The sequence below is a fragment of the Xiphophorus hellerii genome, chromosome 22 (assembly GCF_003331165.1).
Source record: "Xiphophorus hellerii strain 12219 chromosome 22, Xiphophorus_hellerii-4.1, whole genome shotgun sequence".
Lineage (NCBI taxonomy): Eukaryota > Metazoa > Chordata > Actinopteri > Cyprinodontiformes > Poeciliidae > Xiphophorus > Xiphophorus hellerii.
In genome coordinates, this window is record NC_045693.1 from 18,715,445 (window position 1) to 18,734,156 (window position 18,712).

Genomic DNA, 18,712 nt, shown 5'->3' on the forward strand with positions numbered 1-18,712 from the left:
CATAAGCGAATAGGGAATGTGTGGATCTGCATGTGCAGTCCTCTGTCGCACAAAACATGTAACAGCTGTTTGTGCAGGACAACCAAAATTAATAGCGTAACATAAAGGTTGGCTGGGGTTCTTTACTTTGTGGTTCCAGTCTTGTGATCTCAACCTATCAATGTAAATTTTTCAAAGGTTACACCTGATCAAAACCGAATAAAGTAACCAACACCCTTTTCAGCAAAAAATGTCAAAGTATATTATTAGTACTTTATGTAGACAAACACAATTAAGTGTAAAATTGTGAAATACTCTTTTAAATTTGCACTAGAGAAGATCAAAGAGGGGTTATTATGTGAAAGTGATTTTTGAGCTTTATTTAATGTCATAATATTACTTCTTCATTGACAACATACCTGGAGTATTGTTTTGATTCCTTCATGCCTGTCTGAGGAATCCTTGAATCGCTGCTGGCAGGCATTGAAGAGCACCTTAATGCTTGCTCTCACAAAGCATCTAGCCAAGCTCCCATCTCACAGAGTACCCCTTCCCCACTCAGCTCCTCCAGACTAGCAGCAGCAATTAGCCAACCTTTGGTGGAACTGCGCTTCTGCTTAAAGTATTAACTACTTCTCAGTTCAGCGCTCATAAGAATAGTTGTAAGTGGCATAATGGAAAAGCATTGTTGTGATGACATGCTGAAGGAGAAGTATTGGAAATATCAGGAGCTTCTTGAGACAGAGGTGTTAAAATACAAAGTCAAATTTCTTTCAAGTCACGTTTGATATACAAAGCATTTTTATAACGACTTAGTATAACATATTTACTTGATTTTACTGTAGAGTAAATAATACTACCCCTTTAAAAGCATGCATTTTTATTCACCCCGTCTTTCTAAGAGCCCAAAAAACTCCATTGCATATAAAATTGGATTCAAGTGATGTGTTTTCATCCTGCAGCTGGGAATTTTGTAATTTGTAGCCTAAATATGTATTCTAATTTCACCATTGATTTCTGGATATTCTGTACATTGCCATAATCACAACTTCATGACTTATGACTGTGTGATTACATGTCATTAAATGTTTTTACATCGATTGAAATTAACTAAAATTTTACAACCACAAACTTAAGGTTATAATTTTAGGAAAATGTTGTGATTGTCCTACACAAAATACTGTATTTCATAACAAAAGTACTACATAACAAACACAAAACGTAGGCTTGTAAAACTTCTGAAACGCTATCAATGTAACACACTGGTATGTGGGATGTTGTGTAGTAAAAAAGAATAACAACCTAAGCAAGCTTAAATAGTGAATGTATTTAGCCCTCTGCACTCTGTGTAGGGAAAGATGTGAAAAAATGGGGCTTAAAAGTTAATGGTGTTTATGTAAAGAAGCCTATTAATGTCTGAGTGTGCTTAAAAAGTTGTTGAGGACAATCAAAAAGTCAAACCAAGACAGAATTTTGATATTCAGATCATGGATTTTGGTAGGATGCAGCTATTTTTCCTGAATCCTTAAAAATGAAGGAATATAATGATTTTGGTACTCAAGAGTTGTGTCCTTTTAATGTGTCTTTCTGAGCTTTTATGTCGTTTTTAGAGCAATGTAACTATTGACTATTGGAAAAATGCATTAATGTACTTAGTTTCTTTTTTGCATGTTTGGAGCAGTGATGGTGCATAAGAAAGTTTGTATTAGAGGGAAAACAAACTGACAAAGTCAAGAAAAGAGTCCCAGCGTAGAGAGGGAGGGGAAGGAAAAACGAAAGAGGCTGGATGTGGGTTGGGGGTGCTTTTAGCAGATTACCCAGTGCACCTTGCGTAACTCTGCAGGCCCACACACTCACATCAAAGTGGTACCCTCTATCTGCCCCAGGCTTAGTAGGCCCCTGTCCACCCCCCATGTCACTCCATACATCCTCCTGTTCATGTTGAATAATTGACAGTTCTGTTTTACATGCTCCGCATTTGCCAGGACATGGAAGTGTGACTCCAAACAGGGCATGACTCTGAGAGGTGCTGTGCATTGGTTTGACTTCATTAGAATGTGCCCTACTAATGCTCGGCACGCACCCTGAGCCGAACACTGTTGAGCATAAATCCACAGAGGAAATGTCTGTTGAATCAGCGAGCAGGCTGTTGCAATGAACATGCATTTTTTATTTACTTTTATTTTTGCTGCGTTTAGACCAAAACTTAATTACCCACAAAGCATTGTCCACATAAAGAGTTTCCCTTCCCAAATGTGTTTTGACATCAGGTTTTATTTTCTACCAGGGCTTATGAAGGGAGTGACAACTCCCTTCATTATGCTGTTCCAGCTTCTTCTTTCAAGATTCTCTGCAGCGCCTGGTGTGCACTTACATTGTGAATCTGCTGAACTTGTTGGACGTCACTCAAGACTGCCAGAATGGCCATGCATAGCAAAGGACAATGACCACCATGGGTACGAGAGAGGGACTGGAGTGTTTGTGCCAAGGCAATCTCAAAAGTCAAATAAGCCATTATCAGTCTGTTAAGCTAGGTCTCATTTGAGGTCTCTTAATAACAGTTTGGTGAGGTCTCTATCAATGAAGCAGTAATTGCTTTTTACAACTGCTGCAGTGGAAAAAAGAAAGGAGTGGAAAAAGTACGGTTGCAACAGGGTGGTAGGATTATAATCTACAGTTCTATGTGCAAACAAGGAAAAAATAACGTCAAAAAGCATGCCTTTGCATGACTGTACAAAGAGTATGAAATGATTCTGTGAGAGTGTAGTTTGGTACAACCCTTAAAGTAGGGGTGTGAAAAGTCTGGCTGTTCATTTGATAGTTTACCTTGACCCCTGAAGTGTGTCGCTCACACCCTGAGGGCTTGGGCTGGCAAAACCTTTCTTATTCCCCCCTGGGAATGATAATCTCAATGTGGGCGTTTACCACGGACACCAGACACAACACCATTAGCCACAGCTCCGCGGCTGCTCATTAGGACCCTCCGATCGATACTCACGGCCGCAAAAATCGCCAGTGCTGTGGAACCGGCTATCACTCTTCAGAGTTATTATTGTAAACAGCACTGACCGAGATTTAGGGCAGTATCCCACTTTTTTTTCTTTTAGAGTAGGAAATAAGGGGGTTGGAAGGGCAAAAAGAAAGCTGAGTGACCATTGCACTTCCAAGGGCGTTAAATTGAAGCACTTGTTCACAGACTTTGAACTACGTGGAGTCATCGGGCCTGCTGTAAAATTAGAAGCAGTCAGGAAGAATTACTGTGTGCTTGCTTCTCTGTTCTCTGGGGTTTACTGGTTGGACCAGAGAAACATTGACACATAAGAAGTTTGTTCATTGCTGTGAAAATGTCTTAGTCCTGATGTCTCCTTTATTTAGCGTCAGACACAAATGAGTGAAGTTAAGCACAACAGCATGCTGGTGGACCTGTTCTCTGTGTATAAAAATATAAGAAATAAGGTAAACATTTTTATTTATTCTGCTTAAATTGTACCAAACGAGACCGTTCCCCCCCGTCCCCCCAAGTTTCAGCTCAGCACAACAACAAAATTCAATCATTTTCCTATTATTTCACCTTAAAATGTGAGATGTGCAGACATTAGTCACAGGAAATCGTAGATGAAAAGACAAAAAGCAAAGTCCATTGGTTTCTGGCCGAGGAGAGAATAATATTGAGGCAAAATTGTGAAAATAAGAAAAAGGGGAGATGTATTGATTTTTGGTGGAGCCGGGGAAAGAAAAGAGAGGGAATAAAGAAGTGCTCTTTGGCCGATGTGTCCAAATGATGTCTCAGGGGAGGTTCTTAATGGTAGGGGGAGGGGTGGAGGGGGTTAAGGGGGTGAGGTGGGGGTGACGGGGGCAGGTGCCTACCCTGACTAAGGCATGGAACTGCCCTTAGGCTAGGGCTAATGGTATTGGCTGAGCTTACTTTAAGCAGCTCTTTCCTAATGGCCAACTATGAGTGTGCCACAGGATAGACAGGTATTGATTGTTTCAAATGCTCTTGAGTTGACAAGAACTGAAAGTCCCTCAAGCATATACAATCTCACAGCAAATTATGTCACATGGAAAGGTGATTAAAAACAGAAGCTCGGGGCAGGCACACTCATTAAAAAGTGTATATGATATTTCTCTTGTTGTCCTTGTATCTCACTCTTTGTGTTTACTTTTTTTTTTTGCTTTCTCTCTGTCTTGCCAAAGCTCTCGTCTCTCTTGCTTTTTCGGTGTTTGTTTTCAGTTTTTCTGAGTGAGAAACGTCTGTTTATGCGGCGTGAAAATCTACAAGCAGCGCTGTCTTCAAATCTTGTTTTCCAACATACAGCGCTGACGGTTGAACTTGTATTGCATCAGTCAAAATGATGCATGAACTGTAGTTATGCACTTCATTGCCTTATGCACACTAATTATCTTTGTATTTAAATGCTTCTTTTAAGGAATGAGTGCTGGCGTGAGGCTTCAATTCTTTCTTTTTTTTTAAAAAAAGGTGCAGAATACGGGTATAAGACACAAAGAACAATGCCATATATTTGCTTTGTTGTCATGCCCCCCTCTACCCCCCCTTCTTCATACACACATACAAAAAATGCTGTGTACAAGATTTTCTCTTATTCACAAGGGGCGCTTTCTAGACTGCTTGAGGCATCTGCTTTGATTGCATAATTCCCAAGAGATGTGCAACACAAAACAAAAATACTGACTGAATTCATACTTATAATATACCGAACAAATAACATACCAGCTCCTCTCTTCAAAAACCAGCAGTTCTCTAAAGAAAAGGAATTGGAGAGTAAATTCAAAGTTGAAAGCTTAGCTCTTTTGCGGAGACTGCGAGGATGGGGGTGACAGATGAAACAAACTTCTCTCCTGGCTGGGAATGTGCGGCATCACTATAACAAATAGGCCATAGCACACACATTTATGTAGACTTTAACTCAAGTGGCACATATCAGAGGCCATTTTAAGCCCTAACTTTTGTTTATGTTACAGGAATGCTAGGTGAGGAAATGTGTTGTTATCAGAGGCAATACAGTTCCTGGCGAAATTGTCCATATCATTTTGAATTTTTCACATCTCATAGATTTGTCTTGCAAATGGAAACAGATATGCAAGATCAGGACAAGAATAAAATAAAAAAACATACATATATATCGTAAAAGATTCATGTAGTGATGCATTAAAACTTAACAGTATGGTCTAATGATTTCTTCTTAGAAGAATCAAATCACAATGTTTTTGAAATGTCTATAAGAACTATTCACCCTGTTGGATGTTTCACACATTTTATTACCTTTACAAATAAATCATGATCAACTAAATTTGTCTTTTTTGACCAAAACATTTACAACAGAATCTCTGTAGTGTCAAAGTGAATACTAATTTCCACAACATAATGACAATATGTAACAAAATTGCACGGAAATTCGCCCCCTTCACCAAGGATTTTGTAGATCCACATTTGGCTGCGATTACATCACAGATATGACTCTGTGTAGATACGTCCCAGTCAGGCTTGTACTTCTGCACACTGCAGTTTTACTCCATCCTTCGTTGCAAAACTCATCAAGCTCTGTCAGGCTGAGCGGGGATCGGCTGTGAACAGGTCTTTTTCAGGTTCTGCCACAAATTCTCAGTCTGATTGATGTCTAGGCTTTGAGTTGGCCACTCAAAGCCTAGACCATCCACCTTGTTGTCTTCGGATCATTTGTGTGTAGCTTTAGCTGGATTCTTCAGGTTTTCTTGCTGGAAAATGAATGAAGCCAAAGTTCTCAGAAGGTGGAAACAGTTTCCACCTTTGCATATTTTTATGCCTTTCAGGGCCACATCATGATGCTGCCACACTATTGTGTGTTTGTTGTGATGTGGCATGTTTGGAGTCTGATAAACATCAGACTTTTCTGATGGCAAAAAGTTCAGTTTTGTTTTCATGGGATTAAAGAGCTTTCTTCCACTTGACCATGGAGTCTCAAGTCAAGCCTTGATCTGAGTTCTGTCCAGCAGTGGCTTCCTCATTGTCAAAGAAGTCAAAATGTAATGATTATGTCTGCAATAAGAGTAAAATATTCTAAAGGGTGAATACTTTTTGCGGGCAAAAAGTCTGCCCCTTAAAGTTTTGAACATTCTCTCATGTTACAGCCACAAACCACAATATATATTTTTGTTTCTAAAAGCTTTGGGCATCTGCAGCCTTTTTTTATTTTGTTCATTATTGTTTGAAAGCTCAGTCACATTCAATGGAAAGTATCACGTAACAGACGTTTTGGAATCTTTCTTACAGATTTCCGGTTAGATTTAGGTTTAGACATTGGCTGGGTAGTTTTTATACACATTACATGTTTTAATCTGAAATACTTAATTGCAGTTAGATGTGACTTCAAGCAGCGCTGCTCGCAGTTGAATCTCTGCAGCAGTCTCAATTCATTTAAAGCCCCAAATAGAGCTTCATATATAATTGTTTTACATTTAGCTTCATCCATCTTTATATCAAACTGCCTATCTTCTCTGTGAATCCTGAAAATGCATGATATTACCACAACCACTTTTCACTGTGTGCTCAATGTGCAGCGTTGCCAAGTAGTGCTTTGCATGTTTGTTTGGGCTCATTTAAACCAGAACCTTATCCTGCATTTTAACCGTCATGGTGACACCAGCATCCTTACGGACCCATTAACTTAAATTTAAGCATTTTGAGGATGACAGTTAAGGGGTTAAACCACAGATGCAGCTCCTTCTGGATTTTTATGACATTTTTCTATACAGGTCAGATGGAGGACATATTTCTGCCATCACACATCTGTGGGTTTCTACAGCTCCTGTAGAGTTAAAATTGACCTTTTAGCTGCATTTCTGGTTAAGCGGACAGGCTTATCATTTAGGTTTGCAGTTGTGCCAAAGAGTCTTTCCATTTTGGAAAAGATGGGTTGAAATGTTTTAAAATTTCTCACAGCTATAAAACTCTCCTCAACTTTACATCTGAATTGTCTGCTGTGCGTCTTGCTATTCATATTGCTGTTGTTTTACGAATGTTCTCTGACATTAGTTACAAAACAAAAGTGAAACAAATGTTCTCTGTATATATCACATATACAGTATATACTGTATATATATATGAGAAAAAAAATACCAAATTGATTTAGTGATAAGCTGATTTCTGAAGGTAGTTTCATTTCAACTGTTCCAGAGTAAACATGGCATAACACATATGTAAGCCACAGCATTTAGAAAATAATGACAACTTTTTACTTTCAACTTCATGGCTAAGCTGTGCTTTGTGTTGGTATATATATAATATAAAATTGCTCTAAAAAGAAATTATGTTAAAGTAACAAACTGGGAGAAATTTTGAATACTTTTCCAAGGCACTCCACAACAGGTCTCCCGTGTGATCTGGGACTTTACCAAGAGTGACCTGGCAGGTTCAGGAAAAGTAAACAGAGCTGAAAAAATGAAAGTTGAAAGAAATGACAGCCACTTTTTCTTTGCATCCGAATGATACAGCTGCGCTCAAAAGCTCACAGTTTTCTTCTCTTTCGATTAAATGCTCTTTCTCTGGCTGTTTGTGCTTTTTACAGTGGAGTGTGCTACATCGCTACTTTCTTCTCTACAGGGGCCCCTGGGCTCCCCAAGCAATAGGAGTAAATTAGAGTGCACCTGTTCCAGCTCCAAGATAAGCCATCTCCAGAGGATTTCCTCTGAGTAAAATGAAGTGAGTGAAGAATAAACAGAATATCACAGCATTACTCCGCCAAGGTGAAGTTGCTGCCGCTCTGGGGACACGGTTCGTTTTGCACAACACCCAGCAAAATATCCTCTGTAAAAACCTCTGGATGTTAGACTGCAGGAATGGTCTCTGCTCACAGCGGAGAGAATAGGCGCTGCTCTTTTGTGCTCCCACCGACCGAGGCAGGCGAGTCAGCTTCTCAACTGTATCTACTCAGAACCTTGACTCGAGATGCTGTTATTTTGTGGTCTGGGTTTTGCGGTTTGTCTTCAGCGTGGTTCGCCTTCGTGTCAACACATGTGCAATGGTCAGACATCAAACAGCATGCTTCCTCTTTTTAAAACAGTTTTATAGTCCTGCCAAATATTCTTTTTTAAAATATCTAATTAAGTCAAGTCAAAAAAATACTTTTTTTCCCCCTCTCTCTCTCTTCTTTGCATCAGCTTAGTTAGACAAATAACTCCTTGTATGTTTCTTGGAAGACATAAAAGGCGTAACCCCAGTGTGATGCCCAAAGACCACTGACCGCAAATGTCTAGAATGCAAAACTCACCCAGTTGGTTTACACATGAAAGGCAGGAATAATTAGAGGAAAAATTTAATTCATCATACGTTTGATAATCAGTTTGATTTGGTCTCCTATCTGCACCAGGGCATTCAAATAACCCCCCCCACTATTAGCACCCCACTCTGCCTCACAACAGTAGTCTGTTTTACCCTCCCTTTGTTCCCTTACAACACATTATCATTATTGTAGCTAATTGCACGGTTCGCCTTGAAGTCGTGCTGGAGACTCGTGATCCGGGGTTGAAACGTGGACGGGGGATCCGGTCTCCTCCACAGCTTGCTTTACTCTGCTAATTGCCGTTACCAGAGGATGAGGCATGCTCCTCGCTGCGGCCAGCCGGACAAGGCTGGAACAAGGCACTGGCCGGGCTGGGTGGAGGGGGATGCTATCACACAAGGGTGGTAGGATGTGGGAGGGAGAGTAAAGGGTGGCGCAACTGACGTGGGATGGGTAGACCAGATTGGGGAGGGAAAGGATAGCAGTAGGGGGCGAGCAGAGGGGGATGCAACCAGCATTAGATGTAGGTCAGCAGGAGTGGAGTACCCTAAAGATTACAGTTGGTTAGTGCGACCCCTCTCTGACAAGATCCAAGCCCTTGCTCCCAGCAGAGGTGGACCCTGGCATTTGGGGAACTCAGCTATTAGTGAGGCTAATAAAACCCGAGCAGAAAGTTTTGAACCTGCAGTGGCCTGAAGACATGGTCCAATGTTGAAGAACACTTAACAGGGCTGCAGAAATATCACTAAAGCAAAAATATTTAATGTTGTTGGTGAATGTCGCATGAGACCTGCTATAGATGAACTTTAGTTTATGGAAATGATGAGTTTTTTGTTTAAATATTAAACAAATATGAAGTTGTATTTAAGATACTGAAAAAACCCACTAAATACACTATCCTCATTCCACCTGATGGTTTTATTTAAAAAACAATTAAAAAACAACTTTCTTGAATAAAGATTTCACTTAGATTTCATTTATGAGAAAGCCGTCTACATTTAAATTCAAATTAGAGTTATTAATAGCAAACATTGCATGTATTTATTTATTTTTTTTAATGATTTAACAAATCCTAATGCTTGCATACGTTGTAAGGTATACAAACAGTAATGGTTTAATGTCTCTTGTTTGTTTTTTGTTTATATCTGTTGCTTGTTGTCATGCTGGAGTCACATTTCATGCACATTGTCTATTAAAATTACTGGCAGTCAAGTCTGGCAACTGGTCAATTGACAAGTTTTTGCAAGTGCATTCAAATAACATGATTTATTTAATAACAATTGATTATTGCCACTAATTTATTTAATAATATGAAAAAAAAGTGAAGATCAAGTAAGACACATTGTGTAGTTTAGAAAATGTGTGTTTTTGCTTGCAAGTAAAAACATAAAATTTGAAGATGTTTTAATTGCATAACATTCAAACAAACCAATTTAGGTAAATTAAGAGACATTGTTGATTGTGTGGTGGTTGAGGAGTCATGGACTAAAATGGAACTGTGCCCCAAAATTAACTTCAGCACAAGCCCCAAATATTCTAGGATCAGCCCTGTAGTTAGCAATTTTTTTATTGATTTTCAAATATTGTTTTTCAGTGATGATATTATCAGTATTAATGCTGATAAATTTCTGTTATATTTTCAGGTATCAGTCCAAAGTGACAACATTCAGTGTCTAAATAATACTTAAAAGAGCAGCTGAACTGTGAATTGCTGTAAAATTCATCTACATCCAAAAACGCTTCCTCCGTTCTGGACCACATCCTAATAATGATCATTTTTATGAGTGCATCTTTTTTTTATCAGCATTGTTTATTAAAGAAATGCACTTTGAAAGGCGTCTTCATCGAACTCCAAAAATCGTACAATTTTTGCGAGCTCTGATAGTTTTGTAATTCCGACGGGAATGCTAGTTTTACGCTGCAGTATCAACTTCTAACTTCAAAAAATGAGTCACAGCTCCCTGGTGGGGCTTTATAGAAAGGAAATGGAATCACAGACATAACTAGTGACAAAGCCTCCATCACCTCACATAAGATCTCATTCCTTCTGTAGGAATTCTGGTTTATATATCCCCCAAAATTGAGAAATATCTTCCTCTCATACAGCTTCCCCTCCTGCCCCCTCTCTTCATTCAAAAGGTATTTTCATGACCAAACTAAAGGAAATGGTGTCATTAATGATATGTATTGTGAAACAAGCCCTCTTAAAACACTGTTTTCTATAAATGTACAGATAAAGGGGCTGATCTCTTTCCCAACAAAGGATCTCTAAAATATGAAGTGAAAAGCTACCCATGATGAAGCTGGTAAAAAACAGGCAAGGAAGAGCCTATTTCCACAACACAAACAGATTTCCTGGCCTTTAGCAGTCTCTTACTGGGATACTTTGAGACATATCCATCAAAACACAGCTGTATTCATTCATATTTCATACCTCCTCCTTCTCCCAGTGCTTTAACACAGTTCTTTGATCAAAGAAGAGAACTCGGATCACAACAGGAAGGTTCCCTGCCAGCTATGAAGAAGATACAGTACTGTACATGACTCTGGATAGCTGTCTTTACTTTAAATCGTCATTTATACAAAAATAAAATTATATATATTTATGCTTTGCAAATCAATGTAAAAGAAGAAAAAATTAAAAACTTGAGAAATTCTTCTCTTCCTTGAGTTCTCCTCTGTTGTTTAATTCTTCTAAAGTTCTGTTGCAAAAATTGTACAATTTATCTCTATTCATATGAAAGTGAAAGACAAACTCCACCAGTGAGTTTCCTTTAGAATAGGGATTTTTCTGAATTTTTTTTTAACCGATTCAAGCCTTTGTCGGGGTTTTAAAAGAAATACAGTTTGAACAACTTGGGTGAAGGAATTGCTGAGAGTGACAGCTAGAATCAGATCCTAAACACACAGCTCAAGAGTGTCACCATGTGGAGATGGGAAGATATGGCAAAATGGAGCCTGTACAGCTGTCTGAGCAAATGTTTTAACACAGCGCAAGAGAAACTGGGGATTTTTATCAACCTTAGGACTCAGTCTTTTTTTATTGTAACTATGCTTTTAACAGCTAAATTAAGTTGTATTTAAATTTGATTAACTTTCCAGCTTGTTCCTGTACCTCAAGTCCAGCGTATCAATTCCAAGACGTCGCACTTCCAAGTACCCCTTTCGGTAAGGCTTGGGGAGGAAGAGAAAAAAAATTGTTTGAAGACCTCCCTGACATTTAGACTCTCTCTGAAGATGACTTTGCCTTCTACTATTGCCTGCGGGAACATAGTAAGACCCACACTTAACTTCAATTGAAATGCAGTGCCAGAGTCCTCCTGGGGAAATTATCATTCTGTTCGTAATAAGTGTCACAACAAGCACCTGGAAAATTACTTTATTATACTTCCCGCTTAAATAAAAGTTTCCTCTGACCCATTGGAATCACATGCAGTGCAAGGAACAATGAGTAGTGCCTTGCAAAAGTATTCAGACTACTCAAATGTTTTGGATTTTAACACATTTCAACAGCAAACTTTAATCCATTTTAAAGCCTGTCGAAGTGGAAACGACATGTGGCTGAAATTCTACCCCGGATCATGAGTGGACACAGCAAAGTGGGAAAGAAGGTGGCCTGTTCTGATGAAAACATCATGCTAGAGGTCTGTTTTTTTTTTTCAGCAGGTGCATTAAGTTGGTGGGCAGATTTAAAAAAAAAAAAATCTACATACGGATGTGAAAGACAGTTTGGTTACGGATGACTTTATAGCTCAGGCAGGAGAATCAATTGACAGGAAGATACAGTAGTTGTACTCTAATCTGCCCCATTTTGGAGGAGTGACAAGAGAGCCTTTAGAAGTCCTATTTGGAGCTTGGCACAAGCAAAGTTGGCCGGCACTGCAAGTGTGGAAGAAGGTGTCCTTGAGACCGGGGTGCAAGTTCACTTCTTGAGGCCAAAGTTTAACCCATATAAAGCTCAAACTATGCCTGAACATAAAATATCCGATCCCAAAGCCCCATCACACTGCATAGAAATTATTTTTTCAACAGGGACTATGAAGTTGATTAAAGTTGTTGAAGATGAATGGAGTACAATAATGGAAAGTTCTGGGTGAGAATCTGATAGACGCTGCAAAAAAAAACAAAAAAAAAAAACTGGAGAAAACTGTTGAAACTGGGGAGCAAGTTCACGTCTAATTATGAAGTCTTTGGTGTTTATTTCCTCCAAAGACTTGCTGTACTTACACTCAAAAGTAGTTCAGCAAAGTATTGGCTCACAAGAGCTAATATTTTCAGAATTTTACTAGCAAAAAACCATCTATCACATTCTTTTTTTTTTTTTTCCTTTTCACTTTACACACTTATGTGGAGTCAATTAAATACATCAAAGTTTGTGGCTTTACCACTAGCACAAGTGAAAATGTTAAAAGGGAGTGTTTACTTTTGCAAGCCACTGTAAACACCAAAATGCTAGTAAAAGGACACATGTTTGCTGATAGGTTATATGAGGAGGCGCACCTGTTTGATGTGATTTATTGATGTGATTGTTGACTTTCTGCCATAGCCTTGGATTGGGGTGCTAGGAGATCCCTTTTTTCCTGTAGCCATTATCCAAATATTCTCCTTTTTTTTTTTTAGAAAATGAATGGCACAAAAATCAAAGTATCAAAAATGCATCGCCTCTTCATAATGGAAATCCCTCTGAGCAAGGACATGTAACAATGGGCCATTCTCAGCTTCCTGTCCTTTCCCTCTCCATGCCAATGAACGTGACCTCCACGGCATTAACAATGGGGAACCTCGCAGCATAAGCATACATACACTAAGGCTGCTTTTCATCTTTGTTGTTATATTTAAGGATGACATCCTAGCCTGCTGGCCTCTAACCATTGTCTTCAGCATGATTATTTTCTACCCGTTGTTTAGCCCCAGTTGCGGCTCTTTGATGAAAAGGTCGCCACTCAATTGGAAAACAGTCATTAAAATGCGGTTGGTACTATTCACCGGTGTGCATGGGGGAACCAACTCAACTGAGCTGGTTAATCAAAAGTTAATTATATAATTTTCATGCAGATGAGGGAAACATTCAAATGAATCCCAACCCTACAATCATTACAAAAAATAAATAAAGAAATAATTCTAAAAGGCTATAAAATGTTCAGGGACCAGGAGGCTGTAAACAATATGAAGTTTAATTTGAGGTAAACAAAGTGAATATCCACCAGGGGGTCTGGGGAAGGAGAAAGTGAGGTTAAATCAAATTTGGAAACATAGATACCAGCAGGTTTTGTTGTCCTGATATATGTGCAATTAGGCGGGTCCTTGATGAGGACACTGGGAGGGGAGAAAGTTGGCTCACACGGCTAATGCTTTGGGGTTCTTTAAACAGAATTTATGGGATTTTATGCTTTATGTGTAAACATTAATTATTCTCACAAAAGTACACCAAACCGAATTAAACCTGTATTTTAAGAAGAAGTTGTAAAAGGATAATTATCTTTTATGAGCATGTTCTAAAATTATTGAACATCCCATGAAGACGAGCGCAAACTCTGTGGGACTTTCAGAGGGAAATGCCCTGGACAACAATTTTCCCCGCAACTTTGTCCAAAGTATCACTTTTCAAAAAATGCTCAGCGTCTCCTCATCTAATGAAATGAGTGTGTTATGCAAATTACAGACATGAATATTAAACCAATGAGGTGAAGTATCACAAATGAACAAGTATTGTTCTGGAAGTGCAGCGGAATGCAGTTTAATTTCTCCTTAATTCTATGTGCTCTTATAATGTTAGCCTTTTTCCCAGTTGTGCGAGCCAGTTTGGGTTCATTGGTGTGCATTACAAGCGCGCTCTAACAATGCGGGGCCTCCCCGGTGTCAGCACAGTTCATGAATCTTAGCCCCTTATGCACCAGGCGATTAGTATGGTGCTCTGTCTGTGGGGCTTTGCCAGAAAATGAGTTCTCTTTAAAACATATGCCCCCTGCTGATTCGTTTCCTTTCCAGATATGAAATTCCAATTTTTATAATGAACACCAATTTCATATACGGAGAGATGGAAAAAAAAAAAATTAAAGTTATGCACTTCGTCTGGTTTTGGATGACTGCGGTTACCCTAAATTAGGAGAAAGCCGTTGTGGACGTTGTGAGCAGAAATTATTTAGATGAGTGTGTTTCGTCGGCGGAGGCTAATCAGCAGTCAGGTATACGGGTGCAGAAATCAGCTGGTGTTTTCCACATTGCATATGCATATGACTGGCGTGGCAGAAAATGGAATTACCAAAAGTGTAACAAATTCAATTAAGTCATTGATTCCTAATAAATTGGCTTAATCACCAGCTGTTGTCATGCTAAGATTGTTGTGTCACAAGTTTGTCATGCTTGTCGGTCGTGACTGCTACACAAAGACGATTTATTGGATTTAAAAACTACAAAAGATTTTTTTATTTATTTATTTTTTTTAATGTGGTGACCAGATCTATAACGTGTTATACCAATCTGATTAAATGAAACAATACACCTTTAGTCAGGGTTCAAACGTTTATTATAATTGATTTATAATGACATTATAGATATGTATTTTATGTGCTGAAAACAAGATAAAATCTGAAGACAGAGTAGACAGTCCATGGCGTTGATTATAATACAGTTTGTCTTCTTTTTGATGCTCCTTTATTTATTCAGGAACCTTTTGTTTCTGTCAAAATGACTGGAGCCATCATTAATCTAGGGAAATTAAAACCAGAGATTTGTTAGAATTTGAGCTGCAACTTAAATATGGTTGTGGCTCAATAAATTAAAACACAATTCATTTTTTTCAGTATTTTGATTCATATTGCTTAATTACACACCAAGTGACAATATTACATATTTATTTCTGTTGACTTTGTGACTGGTGTGTCTTACTGAAAATAGTAAATAATTTCTCTGTGGCTTTGGGCAAAGCATATTTCTTGTCTATTGACTACAGCAACATCATGGTCACTAAAACACATAGTGATACATTTAGCAACAAAGCTAAATGTATCAGGGTACGTGATAATTCTTGCGAATGCAGCATCTTCAAAAACCTTGTTTGCAGAGGGAAGCATGAGCATCACCAAATGTTTGGTAGACGATTGTGCTAAACTTTGGGCTTGATAAAACACATTGGACAGACAGCAGCATGACTCCCTAAACAATCCCTGACTATGGAGACTGCAAACTAAATTCTAAATAAAATGTGAAAGTTAAAATGTGAAAAAGAAGACTTTGGGCCAATATCTGGAATCTCTTAAAAGATTTTGCTTCACATTTAGGTTGAGGTTGTGATGTTTCCTGTTTGTGCAGTTTTAACAGGTTTTTCCTTCTACTAAACCTTCCATGAATATATCTGGATACAGCAATGACCTTTTGTGGATTAATGTCCTTGTGAGGCGTATCAAGTGGTGTACCATCAAGTCTTTTTCATGACTGTGTAGCCCTTAGTATTACATGTATGTGTTAAAATGTTTATTTGTCTCTAATACCCTAATTATCTGGGAAGCACAATTTTAGTTTATATACCCAGAAGCTTGGAACTTAAATGAAACAAATGCCATAAATGTATCATTCTGTGCCATGAAAGTGTTTAATAATATTCACTGTGAATTTGATTTGCTAGTGTTAAAGTTAGATATTGAATCACACCTTCCTTTAAATTTTACTGTATTTAAATACATTTATATTGATAAGAATTCGATCTGAATTATGGTCGTCACCCTTCAGTTAGGTAAAAATAAAAATACGACACATTAATCATGCGCAAATTCAGTCAGGCAGGAGCAGAAAAATAAAAACAGTGATTGAGCCATTTGTATATTGTCATTGCGATTTTAGAGCATGGCGGCTTTAGGGGCATGATGCACATTAATATTGTACAATTGTAGAAAACATTGGTGATGAATTATGTATACAAAGCTCTTACATTGTACGGCCTAAGCCTCTCCTGGGTTTGGGCACTCGCCTCTTCAGGAAGCGACACCACTCCTCCCGTGCCCATCATCTGAACACAACATGAGACATTTTGGAACTGAAACCAATGTTTGAAGTGAAACTCAACCTACAACACCAGAGTCGGACTTCACACACCAGTTCTATGAAAGCATTACTCGTAAAACGGGTTTTTTGATTCAATAAAATTACCACATTTCCTGAAACTCCAACTCCACATAAAATAATCACTCACCCTGATGGTTGCCTCGAGCTCTCCCACGCTTCTCTTTCCACCTGGTAGCCATCCATAGGACCAGTGCTGGCACAGAGTGACCTGAGCCAGCAATGCCAACAACAGCACCTGCACCATAACTCTGCTGCTTGCCTTCATTAAAGCTGCGGGGAAAGCCAAATATGTAATAAAAACAATAATGTCACAGCTCCACAGCCCACGGATGCAAACTAACTCATCACCGTGCGCAAGCAGACTATAATTTAAACCACAGTTAATCAAAACAACAGTTATAAGTTCATGGACATTCACCCAACTTCATCGAAGACTATCTCACCTCTGTGTTTTCCTTGTTAGCATGTGGTGCATTAGCCAGGGGGGGATTTTATAGGTGTTGTACAAGGCTGCTGTCAGGATTATAATCCCCTCTTTGCAGGTGTGACACATTTACGGACTAATGGGACACAAAACACAACTAATGGAGCTGGCTAAGTGCTCACATATGCTGAGATCACCGCCAGGCTTGGAGAGGCATTAAATATATATCATAAAATGTCTTTGTGATGTATTGGATGCATCTGTGTGGAGGTGCTCACTAAAAAAAAAAAAAGACATTTGGTTGAAACCTGACGTTTATCTCCATCTATAATTTATTGGACGCTGCTTTTAGCAAACAGTTGCTGAAAATCTGCACAGATACAAAAGGCAGAAAAAAAACATCACTTAAACCAGATGCTTGTGCATTTGTTACACTTGCTGTAAGGCTTTAAATGTCATTACCCTTATCTGTTATTCTTTTAGCAAAAGAACAGATTGAAGTCAACAGTGCAGTTAGCGATGATGAATGACCACGACTGATTTTTGTGTACACCAAAAATGAAAAGTAAATAAAAAAAATAAGAGCAGTGATTCCAGTGTAAACCAATTATTTAGATGTACAAACATAGTAGAAAGTTTGCCGTACAAACTTTAATGCTCCACAAATACTTAATCACAAAACTTGCAAAAATATAGTACTGTATAGGCAATTTAGGATTATCAATAACTATTGTGGTTACTATAGAGTGTGAGTTTCTATTTACTGTAGAATGGATAAACCCGTATTAAAAAGATGAGTTCTTGTTTCTGTAAAGTGATGCAACTCATTGCAGTTAATAAGATATGTCTTAACATGCTTGGGATTATGAAGATTATTTTTAATTCGCAATTTAAAGTTTGATTTTCGTTTTTCTTGTGTGTTTGATATCAATATGTTCTAAGAATTCAAAGTCAGAAACCTTTTAATCAATGGAAAGCGGCTTCTGTGTCAGAAACCTAAATATGATTAGATAGGCGTAGAAAATGGATGAATGTATTGGACTTTTTACAAATTATTATTCACTAATCTATATGTGACATGCTTCTTCAAAATATGTTCCATTAAAAAAAATCAAAAAGATATTGCAAACAACTGTCTTAACATAATTTAATTTGCGTCACTTTGTGACTAGTTTCTCAAGATTAGAACTTTGTCTAATCAAAATGGCACCGATTTACACAAGATGGAAGCATTTAAACCTGGCTCGATACAATATATAAAAACTATTCTTTTAAAAGCAGAATGTGACGCTCGGCTGGGATGATGCATCTGAATTCTTGATATAACGCATTACTTCCTGCCCGTTCCAATACAAGCTAATTGCATGTTGCCAAGTCAGGCACCAATCCACTAATATTTATCGCCACAGGCAAAACAGAAGTTAGTTAGTGAGGCTGAATCTAATTGCAGCAGGCAGCAGCTGTTAAGTGAATCCCAGACTGAAAGTGAGGTACTCTAAAGCAGAAATAAACGTATATGAAGTTTTCTGTTTCTCGTTAAGCACAAATAATATTTACACAATAAACGTACTTATTTTACTTAGAAATTATTACAATAGTAGCGCATGAATTCATTCAGAAAACCTAATCTGTTCAGATTAGATTACATGTTTTTGGGAGATTTAGCCCTGGAGCTCTCCTTTGCCAAAGGTCTCCTAACATTTTCATTAGTTCTGTTATGCCAAGTGTAAAATGTAAAAAGCTATACAAATCAACATTAACAAAAACAAAGCAGACTTTTATTTGGCTGATGTATGTACAAAATGACCTATTTAAAATTGGCATAGTCTGAGAAAATGTCGATAAAATCCTGGACCACTCTGTAGCAGAAGTCATATTGCTCCTGGAAATGAAAAGTGAAAGGAGAAGCATGAACAGAAACCGTCCAGGCAACAAAAACCATGGACAAACTGACATGTTACAATGATTG

General features: G+C 38.3%; 2 protein-coding genes across 2 annotated transcripts in view; both read right to left on the reverse strand.

Moving 5' to 3' along the window:
- Positions 1-14,766: 14,766 nt before the first annotated feature.
- On the reverse strand, positions 14,767-16,937 carry gnrh3 (gonadotropin-releasing hormone 3). The gene is made up of 3 exons (XM_032553726.1): positions 16,447-16,937; positions 16,186-16,263; positions 14,767-14,966 (listed from the first exon to the last, which is right to left on the reverse strand). Exons 1-3 carry the CDS (start codon positions 16,582-16,584, stop codon positions 14,913-14,915), a joined length of 270 nt encoding a protein of 89 aa, XP_032409617.1. The 5' UTR covers positions 16,585-16,937; the 3' UTR covers positions 14,767-14,912.
- A 120-nt stretch (positions 16,938-17,057) lies between these two features.
- LOC116713539 (receptor-type tyrosine-protein phosphatase epsilon-like) overlaps positions 17,058-18,712 on the reverse strand; it is a 31,225-nt gene continuing 29,570 nt past the window's right edge. The window contains exon 21 of the mRNA XM_032553725.1: positions 17,058-18,625. Coding sequence (XP_032409616.1) covers positions 18,551-18,625 — 75 coding nt within the window. The 3' untranslated portion in view covers positions 17,058-18,550. The remainder of the gene's footprint in view (positions 18,626-18,712) is intronic.